At 51.5% G+C, this 10,982-nt stretch overlaps 1 protein-coding gene across 1 annotated transcript; it reads left to right on the forward strand.

Moving 5' to 3' along the window:
- The first annotated feature begins 394 nt into the window (after positions 1-394).
- Positions 395-9,172, forward strand: CDT1 (chromatin licensing and DNA replication factor 1). Its single transcript, XM_039503990.1, has 10 exons — positions 395-1,093; positions 2,003-2,161; positions 2,598-2,803; positions 3,783-3,977; positions 4,876-5,021; positions 5,677-5,780; positions 6,394-6,582; positions 6,873-7,007; positions 7,103-7,304; positions 8,155-9,172. Exons 1-10 carry the CDS (start codon positions 542-544, stop codon positions 8,316-8,318), a joined length of 2,052 nt encoding a protein of 683 aa, XP_039359924.1. The 5' UTR covers positions 395-541; the 3' UTR covers positions 8,319-9,172.
- Positions 9,173-10,982: the final 1,810 nt, after the last annotated feature.

The following is a 10,982-nucleotide window of genomic DNA, read 5'->3' on the forward strand; positions in this document are numbered from 1 at the left end:
TCCTTTTATTTGTTTTAAACCTGCTGCCTATTAATTTCATTTGGTGACCCCTAGTTCTTGTATTATGGGAATAAGTAAATAACTTTTCCTTATCCACTTTCTCCACATCACTCATGATTTTCTATACTAAGTGACATGCCCAAGGTCCCAGGGGAAATCTGTGCCAGAGCAAGGACTTGACTCCAGATCGCCCCTGGCCCCAGCCTGGCCCCTGCACCATCCTTCCTCTCCAAGTGACTGCAATGTCCGTGAGACACCGACCGCGGCGCCCACAAGGGGCTCTCCCCGCTGCAGGAGACCCGGCAGCAGGCGCAGAGCGGCGGGGCGGGGTTGCGGGCGGTGCCTTCCCGAGAAAACTGGCGCCAATTCTCCGCGCGGGGCCATGTGCGCAGCTGCCGCAGGCAGGGGGCGGGGCTCCCGCGGAAGTTTGATACATTCGGCGCGCGGTGGAACGCGGGAGACCCGCTGCTGTGCGAACGTTCTAGGGAGCCGGGCGCGCCTAGCACGTGCGGGGCGGCCCCCCCGGATCGGGCCCGCTAGCATGGCTCAGCTCCGGGTGACCGATTTCTTCTCCCACAGTAAGAAACCCGCTCGGGACGGAGCGCTGGGCACGCAGCGGAGCAAGGCCCGGCCCGCGGGAGCAGTGGCCCGGGAGAAGCGCCGGGCCGCCCGCTCCCAAAGCCGGCCTAACGCAGCCCCGCTTGCGATCCCGGGAGGGAGCGGCCATGAGCCCCGGGCGAGCCGCCGAGAAGCCAGCCCGGGAGCCACGCTGGTCGGACTGGAAAATAACCGTAGGGCGGCGGTGAGCGCAGCAGCCGGGCTGCCTCCCCTGAGCCCCCACCAGCAGCAGCTGCTCGCCTCCCCCCGCACCCCGGTGCGCCCCGACCCCGGCTCCCCACAGCCCCCGGCACGGACACTGACCGGCAGAAAGCGGGGTAGGCAGGAGCTGGACCCTGACCGGGAGACGGAGCGGAACGCCGGCCCCCCAGCTGGGCTCCCGCCCCAGGGGAACAGCAGGAGAGCGGCCAGGAAGAAGCTGGTACTGCCCGCAGATGGAGACCCCCAGGGTACAGAGCAGGAGGCGGCAGTCACGGTAGGTACCTCCCTGAAGGCCCTCGGCCAGCCCAGACCCACGTGAGCCCCCTGGACGGGGGCAGGTTTGGCTCCGCAGATCTGGGTTCCCTTTATAATGGGGCCTCTCCGGGCAGCGCCGGGTCTGAGGCCTGCGAACGGGGGGGCCTTGGGACCTGCCATACCGCCTGCTGCTGAGCTGCCAGTGAACGGGACCCTAGATGCTCCCCTGACCTGCCCGGCCTGCGCTGACGATCCAGTGACAAAAATATCAGCAGGGAAATGGTTAACAGCGTGTCTTTTAACGTTGTTGTGCTTCCTACTTCACACCCCATTGAAGCAAACAGGGCCCATCCCTGCGGGCAACAAACCCGAGCAATGAGTTTGGGGTCCTGTAGGGAAGGAATCTTCCCTTGTTGCTCATACTGGTGTTAAGAACACTGGGAGTTCTAGTGTAGACAGGCTGCTGGTATTTTGTGCAGTCTGGAGAGATCTGCTTTGATAAAGGGCAGTGACTCAGTATTACCCGCCTGCAGCAGCTGGTGGCCCATCTCTGCTAGGGTTTCGGATGTTGCAAAACTCGGTGGAGCAGAACTAATGTAGAAAACGTTTTGAAAATGCGCCTAGTGTAGATAGGGCCAGGGATGGAATCCCTAATCCCAGTCTGTAATAGCCGGTGCAAGGCTGATGTTACAAAGTGTGCGCTTCAGGGGTGGAAGCCGAAGAACAAATGCTGTCTGTTAGTTGCACCACACTGCTTGGACCTGGATTCACTGTGTATTAGAAAATCTGACTTTGACTATAGCTCTAGTAACTTGCTGACTCGTAGCTACAGGAAGGTTTATCTCCCACTAAAGCTGGGAGACTCCTTGGTGAGTAACAACCAGGCAGGGAAGGCAAAATGTTCTAACAGAACAAATTCCTGTTGCAGGTTTCCAGCCCCTGCTTCAGTGCTGCCCTCAGACTCCCAACCCCGTCCTCCCTTAACAAGAACGTGAAGAACCTGGTGAATGTGACCGTCTCACCAGGTCCGGAGAGTGGGCTGCAGTCTGGCCTGGCTACACTAGAGGGAAACATAAGCCTTAAGCAGGTATGGAAAGAGCATGAGTTCTCTCCCTGAGACTGGGAATGGCTCTGCTAGTAACTCTGGGCTCTTCTGCTCTCGCACCTTCGGAAGTGGCTTGATGGTGCATACAAACCCCCTCACTCTTAGCTCTGCAGCAGCATCGAACTACATGTGAACGCCAAGGGGAATGGAACACAAGCTGGGTTGGGGTAGAATTCCCACAGAATCTCTTATCACTAACCCACTTCTGTTGTCCTTGAGATACCAGCAAGTGTCTGGTATGTTCAGCAAGTGTGCTGGACCTAGATTGGCCCTCTGCATGCTAAATAAATGATTGTGTAGGAGTATAAGCGACACTGGGAGCTATACTGACCTTCCAGAAGAACAACTGAGCGTTACTTGTAAACAGTCTTCCATCCTAAAAGCCCTGTGTCTGTTACCTTCCCCCTCCCCATCCCAGGTTTCATCCAAGGAGCTGAAACACCGCCTGCAGAGACTCCAGGAGCTGACTTGGAAAGCCAAACTGCCAGCTTGCCCCTCTGAGACCTGCAGTGACTTGAAAAGCCGCCTGAAACAAGTGCAGGAGCTAGAATCCAAAATCCGCAACAGGAAGGCAGAGGGGCCGCAACCATGCAAAGAGACCTGTGAGCCAACTGCAGAAGCCAGGTGAGAAGCCACCTTTGGGGATAGCTGGGATCAGAACTTCACCATTGGTGTGTGTTTTAACCTGGCGCTGAAACAAAGTCTGGGACAGTAGCCCTGGGGTTCCGGTTAATTGCCATAGTCAGCAATGGTAAAACTAATGCTGCTCTGGGTTTCCTGAAGGGGTAATTACCACCCACAAGGCAGAGGTCGAATGTAGCCCAAGGCACTTGGGTAGCAAAATGCTGCAGCTCTCCAGTGGTCTCTCAAACATCCATGTTTCTGAGGTTTAATATCCAGTAGCTGGGGTTCAGCATAGGTGGGATCTTTATACTTCGAGACCAAACATCTTCTGCTTGCCCAGTTCAGCCAAGTATGTGTGGCAGCACTAAGTGGCTGAAAATGAGCGGCTACTTCTGAGAACGTCCGCTCCTGGGCACTAACATGGCATCGCGAGAGGGATCCCTGAGAGGTGACCTGCTGCCGCCTACGCTCTGGACAGCAGAAGCAGGTGGGCTTCTCTGTTGAAGCAGAGCACGCCAATCAGGGTGGGGGTAGCCTTCAGCAGGGTCACTTGAGGAAAGCGCTACACAGATGCTGTTGTGAACTTGGGATGAAACTTGCCTGTATCCTACTGCTATTCTGATGGCTAAGGAAAGAGACTCTGCTTCTGGAAATGCGTAGCACAGCCTCAGAATTTGAGCTGGACCTTTTCAGCTCATCTAATCCATCCCCATCCTGCCAGCACAGGATTGTTCCTTGGGCAACAGAGAGGGAAAAGATTGCAGAGGTTGGGGATTGTATGAACATCAAATCGCCATGTCAGCGCTGACTCAGAGTTCTGCCACACCTGAAACTGGCAGGCTTTCCTACTGGCCTCCTTTTTGAGTAGCAAACCAATTGCCAGTCTGTTCACACACTTACTCCCAGACACCTGGTGTTAATCTCATGTTGAAGCTGCTTCTTGTGGGTCTAATTCCTGGTCACTTTTCCCTTCTATCAGTGAGAGGGCACCTGCCTATCAGCGATTCCACACCCTTGCTCAGGATATTCCCCCAGGGGTCTCACTGCCCTATAAATACAAGGTACTGGCAGAGATGTTCCGCAGCATGGACACCATTGTGGGGATGCTCTTCAATCGCTCAGAGACTGTAACCTTTGCCAAGGTCAAACAGGGTGTCCAAGATATAATGCACAAGTAAGTTGCTCCTCCTCCTGCCGGTGGGTAGCTCTGTATATGAGCAATTGCTGTAGAGCTGTAGGACTCAGAATTCTGCATTCGCTGTAATTGTGCCAGCAGCACAACAGCTGTGAACTTTTCCAGTCTTGTGCCTAATACAAAGCAGATGCACAATGAGCAACATCTAAGGAGGTCAGGATTCAAGTGCACTGGAAGGGCTTGTGCTTTCTTATGCAGACTTCCCAAGCCTTCAAAGAGGGACCTATAGAAGCATGCATGGAAGGGTTGCGGGGCAGGGGGTTTGCACCTGTTCTGGCTACCTGTGATCAATGCTGGTTGTAACCTTTCCCTCTACATGAGGAAAGGCTCAGCATAGCTGAGGATTGTGGCATTGCTGGATGTGTCCATGTGGGAGGGGGAGGAGTCTTTGATGCTGGCACAAGGGAAACTTGGCTAGAGGAAATGGAGTGACTCCCACTCCTTACTGCTCTACCTGCAGCACCTCTTACAAACCTATTTCCCATCACAGGGGAACCCCTGACTCTCTCCATGTTAGAGAGCAGACCTGCGGCACAGACATTAAATGACTTGTCCAAGGCCACAGAGGAAGCCAATGTCAAGGCTGGGATTAGACTTGGAGAGCCCTTGGCTATGGGACCTGTACCCAGACCACTTCCCAGGACAGGATTTGCTCTTTAACTTGCAGCTTCTCTGTCCCTTGCTGTTGACTCCCATATGTATTGCAGGCAGGGACTCTGACTGCTAGTACCCTGCGTGTCACATGGGAGTCACTGATTCCTGGGGCCCGCCCATTGCTCTGGTTTCCATCAGGGCTGCTGAGTTTAAGCACTTGTTGCTGATGCTCATTTGTGTCAGTGCTGCTACCTAATTTCTGACTCTTCCTGCAATGCCACAGGCAGTTTGAAGAGAGGAATGTGGGTCAGATCAAAGCCGTGTACCCCACTTCATACAAATTCCGCCAGGAGAAGAACGTCCCAACCTTCAGCAGTTTCTTGAAGAAATCCAGCTACCAGCTCACCATAGAGCCAGTGCTGGGGGAAGGTATGTGCTGCAGGATACTGTCTGCTCAGAGCCCTTGTGGAGGAGACCTTGCTGGCAGGCTGGGCTCTAAGCTCTCTCTCTGATATGATCCCTAGTGGGGCTTGTTGGGAAAGGATGTCTGGGTCTCTGGAAACCTTCCCCAGATGAGTTCACTGCGTCTGACAGAACTAAGACAATCTGACTGGCTGGTTCCCTGAACGTGGGAAGAGTGCGGAGCAGCTCTGACCTGTTCCAGCATTGGGTCAGGCATATAAAACTATTGGCCTGGTAATGGACTTCTAAGCCCGTCTTTCCCAGGGGTTCCTTTGAAACTCGGCTCAGAACATAACCTGTCGATGGCACTCCCGGTTCTGGCTACACTGGTGCTCTGTATTCATCCAGGTGGTGGTCTGTTTATTTCCCTGGGATGCAGTGACATAGCAGGCGGGGCGGAGGGCTGGCTCTGAAGCAGATGATGACATTCAGCATGACTAGCAGAGAGGGGCTCTGGTGCCCTGGAGGCTATTGCTTCATGCTCCCGTACTTACAGCTGCAGCAGTGTGATGGCATGTGTCAGATCTGGGGTGCTGCAGCCAGCTCTTCCTGCCAGTCTTCCCCCTGTAGCTTTCCCAGCTGCAGGTCCTGGAGATAATGAAGTAACGTCTTTTGTCTCTAGAGGAGAAGGTAGATGGCCGCCTGCACCTGTCCGCATCGCGCTTGCTGGAACGCAGGAGGGTGTTCAGCAGGAACTTGGTGAACATTGTCAAACAGCATCACAAGGTGAATGGCTCGGGTTTTTTGGTATCATGGGGAGACTGGTATAGACCATGGGCCATGCAGACTGAGTGAATCTGCCATCTGTGCATGCAGCCATCTGTAACCTTGCTATTGTTCAGGGGTGCTGCGTTCTCCTGTACTTCGTGAAGCTAAGCAATCGTCTCCTTAAAAATATCTCCAATTCAGAAGCTCCCCATCATGCAATGATGAGACCTGCTCTGTTTTAGATGAAAGCCAGCAGGTGACCCTAAGGGATCTGGGATTCCCCAAGACACTTTTGATATCTAGAGGCAGAGATGAGAATCCACTTAACTGAGGGGCCTGGGATCCAAAATAAAAGTACATGGTTGGACCACCAAACTGTTCAGTCCGTGGAATCGTAGGCAGAGAGGGGAGAGAATCTGAAACACTGAGACAAGGATCAGGATTCTCCTAACGAGAGAGACTTGTCCTGGAATCTCCTGGCTCTGGTTTCTCATAGACACATGACACTAAACTATGCTAAAAGCACAACACTGAAGTGAGGTAATGGCTAGCGCAAGGGTAACAAAACCAGCCTCTTACTGGGTATCTGACTTGCAGCGTCTGACACACACACGCCTCTTTTTCATTCCAGACATTCATGGCTTCCCTCAGCCCCCCAATGGTCATACCAGATGACAAGCTGACCAGATGGCACCCTCGCTTCAATGTAGACGAGGTGCCAGACATAATACCCGCTGAGTTGCCCCAGCCCCCTCAGGTGGACAAGCTGACCACGGCGCAGGAGGTGTTGACCAAGGCCCGGAGCATGATGACCCCAAAGGTAAGAGCCAGAGCTGCTTAGGCTGGAGTACACGGCACCAATACTGGCTGGTCGTGCTGAACGTGTTACGCCCTCTCACATCTACGTGATCATTGGTACTCCTGTGACCCAGTCACAGTAATACTCAAGCACCCACTCCTCCCTGGGGAGGAGACTCCACGTTAGACTCTTCCATGCTGTTGATCAAAGACCCTGCAGTTGGGAACCATACCCCTAGCTTCAAGCGTACGCTCCCTGGGTACACCTTGCAGCTCCCCCATGTGACCTCTGACTCTCCTTCGTGTGAACAGATGGAAAAGGCTCTTGCCAACCTGGCTCTAAGAACAGCTGAAACCAGCCCAGGAAAGCATGAGGACCCCAAAGCAACAACCACGGCCAACACCTCCAGTGCCCTGAAAGGGGTGTCCCAGGCCCTGCTAGAGAGGGTGAGTAACCTGGTTGTGACTGCAGAGGGAGTGGCCCCGACAAGGGGTGTCTGGAGGGTGCCTGACCCAACCCCCACTAACTTCTGTTCCCTTAGATCAGAGCAAAGGAGGCTCAGAAACTGCAGGCTCTGATGACCCGGAACCCACAACAGGAGCAGCGTCTCGTCATGATCTCACGGCTGCCAGAGATGGCACGCTTCCTACGCAATGTGTTTGTGGCTGAGAAGAAGCAGGCGCTGACTGTGGAGGTGGCATGTACGCGGATGCTCGACAGCTACCGTACCACAATGACAGCTGGTAATAGAGGGGGATTGGAGAGGGGTTTTTGCCTCTGGCACGTGAGATTCTTAGATAACGAAAGAGCCTACAGTGAGTTCTGAGTCACAAAATCCAACATCTCCTGCCACCCCAAGAGTAGCGGTATAGCTGAATGCTAGGAAGCACGGAATGGGTACCATAATACCCACTTACCTCTAGACGCTGTTATGGCTACCATATTAAACTACATTTTTGGTAGCTGAAAAGTGCTCATGGAGTTAGCTGTAGTTGGAGGATCCCTATGGACAGAGTCTTTGCTTTCTAGCCTCACTTCTAACATGCTCAGCTTGCTAGTCTTGATGGCTTCCTGGAACAGTGCTTATCCTGTCACTGGAGCAATAGTAAACACTCGTTTTCCTTCAGTGGTCTCCCTAAGATCTACCTTGGTGGAAGCTAAGGGTCTAGTCTTTATCAGGCAGCTCTGTGCTCCCTCAAAATGCCTAGCTGCTGCACTCACCCTTGAGACTAGTTTGCCTGTCAATGTAGAAGCTGACACTACTTCATCTGCGTGGTAATGTGAGTTCTGTAGCCTCTCCCCCAGACATGAGAAACCCCAGGGTAGTCTAAACTCCTAAAAAACCATCTGTAATCTGATGGAGAGAGGAGTGGGGATATTTTTATAGGGCTCCCCTGTGTACCAGCGGTGCCAAGCACAGCTGTGTAATTGATGGCTAAGCTCAAAGCCTGGAAGCAATGGCTGGGAGGAATTTCACCTTCATGGTTCTGTGATTTGGGTAGGGAGCAGAAGCCAGAACTGCTGCCCAATGTGTAATACACTGGCTGACAGCTGTTTGAAACGAACTTGCTGATCACTTCTGGTTCTCTCCAGGTGAAATGGAGAAACACCTACACCTCTTCTCAGAGTTGCTGCCTGACTGGGTCATCATCCATCCAATCAGGAAAGACACCTACATCAAGCTGGACAAGAGCATGGACCTCAATATCATTGTGGAGAGACTGACAAGGATGATTAAGGAGGAGGAGAAGCTCTGATTCCTGGGGGGGGGAGGATGGCTGGGGGTTAGACCTTGATCTTAATTAGATGTGCCTCTGAATGTAGCACAAGTGGGGCCCTCTAAGGGCTTGCAGAGAACTCCCTGTTGGGCTACTTGTGACCTCACTGGTTTCTACCTATCCACAGGAAACCAAGAAGGTAGACAAGCCTCATTGATCCTAAAGTGTATGTTTGGCACAGTTCTGGGCAACTCCTCTGGCCCTCAAACATGAGGGCTGATGTGTTATGTTCACTACTGCATGCCCTCCACCAGGAGGAGGCTGCATTTGGCTTTCCCACCTAAATTGCTCCTTTTTTTAAGCTCTCACTGCTTAGTTACTATGGGGAACTTTGTACAACAAATAAAACTACTCACTCCACAGTGGGAGCAGGGGTGTTTGAGCATCTCTGGCTGGCATGGCCTTAGTTACATAAGCCAGACCCCCCTCTCTGAACAATGATGTAATGTTTAATTCCCTTGAACAAGTTTCCAGTGTGACAACTTGCCTCCATTTCTTCCATTAGCTGAAGGTGCTGTGGGGGTGGATGGAATCGTATGCCATTTCTAGTAAGTGAGAAAAATGGAATTTCCTTTGGAAAAAAAATCCCAGGGGCTCTTTTTTAATCTGTTGTGTTTTAGAGAGAGAAAGAATATGCATCTCAGACTACTCCAACTCTGTGTTCAACTCCATGTACATATTGTTGAAATGTGTTGCTATTAAACTTCTAAATGATTGGCAGTAGCAGTCCCCTCTGCTTTAAAGAAAGCTCTTGCCTTAAACAGTGGGCTGCCTGAGGCTCCCTTAACTCCAGCGGTAGGTGCTGAGGTTTCTCTGCAGCAGAACTTTGTGAATTACCAGTAGAGGGAAGGCTTGGGTTGTCAGCCAATTCATGCAAAGAGACTTCTTGGGAAAAAATGAGCAGGGGTTTGCAGAGAAATGACTCCAGCTTTTGTACATACAGGCTTGGCTGAGAGCACAGTTTAGTGTGTGTGTGGGGGGGTTGGTGCCTAATCAAAGGTTAGGCCTTCAAGGGAAGGGAACGGAACTGCTGACAGCTTTTGGCAACTGCAGCATAATCTAATTAGCACAAATGAAGAATGCTCTGTACCCCCTAACTGTTGGTTCATGTACCACTTTTAAAATGTGTTGTGAATTGCTAGAACATTAAGCTCCTGTTGATAGAACCCTGTTCTGGATGGTCCATGCTGTAAGTCTGAGGGGGGACCCTAAACCCCTGCACTTACACATCACTGAGGTGCCATCCAGGCGGGTGCTAGCAAGGGCTTTGTCAGCTCACCAGGCCTCAGGATATACAAATACTGCTTGGAGGAGTTACCTCAGAGGTGCAGGTAAGGAACAAGTCTTCCTTGCCTCAAGCACTAGGACATGAATGTGAGTTATTGCTCGTTTATACCAGAAGTACAAAGGGTGAGCAGCTCTGTTCTTTACATGGGGTAAACTACAGCCAGGCTGGCCCATCAAAGTGAGGGAGCAGATTCAGAAGGTGCCCATTTGCCCCCAGAATGACTGCAGGAGACAGACTGGTCGTGCACGTGCAGGAGCTAGCACTAGGTAATGACACAACAGCTTCTTTTGTGTCAACAGAACAAAGCCAACTTATTGTTGCTTTTCACTAAGAGTAGGAAACAGCAGTAAGATGTGGCAGATAAATCTGATCACATCTAGTCTGAACATTGACATACACACCTTTGTGGGGTCTTGAGCAAATCCCTTGTACACTACTGCCACCTCTTGGATTTTAAGGAAAACACTTAACATCCTAACTTTAAGTCACAGGATCAGATGAAAATCTCAGCTTCAAGTTTATAGAATCATAGAATATCAGGATTGGAAGGGACCTCAGGAGGTCATCTAGTCTAACCCTCTGCTCAAAGCAGGACCAATCCCCAACTAAATCATCCCAGCCAGGGCTTTGTCTAGCCAGGCCTTAAAAACCTCTAAGGAAGGAGATTCCACCACCTCCCTAGGTAACCCATTCCAGTGCTTCACCATTTTTTCCTAATATCTAACCTAAGCCTCCCCCACTGCAACTTGAGACCATTACTCAAATAAGGAAATGTTATTTACTCCTTCCCATAACACAAGAGCTAGGGGCCACCAAATTAAATTCATAGGCAGAAAGTTTAAAGCAAAAGGAAGTATTATTTCCACTCAACACAGTCAACCTGTGGAATGCCTTGCCAAAGGATGTTGTGAAGGCCAAGACTATAACAGGCTTCAAAAAAACTAGATAAACTTATAAAAAATAAGTCAATCAATGGCTATTAGCCAGGCTGGGCAGGGATTATGTCCCTAGCCTCTGTTTGCCAGAAGCTGGGAATGGGCAACGGGATGGACCACTTGATTAGCTGTTCTGTTCATTCCCTCTGGGGCACCTGGCATCGGCCACTGTCGGAAGAGAAGACACTGGGCTGGATGGACCTTTGGTCTGACCCAGTGTGGCCATTCTTATGTTCTTATTTTGTCCATCACTTAGGCCTAGTTTCTGCCCAGGTACAGGGAAAAAAAGCTGAAAACTTGACTTCTAAAGGCTCAAAGGCAAATAAAAATCTTGCTTTTTGACCACTTGGGGATTAGCAATGTTGCTTCTATTAAAATGGAGATACTCAAACCCTCCCCCAAGATAAGACTGCTGGCCAG

This window comes from Mauremys reevesii, linkage group 16, assembly GCF_016161935.1.
Source record: "Mauremys reevesii isolate NIE-2019 linkage group 16, ASM1616193v1, whole genome shotgun sequence".
NCBI lineage: Eukaryota > Metazoa > Chordata > Testudines > Geoemydidae > Mauremys > Mauremys reevesii.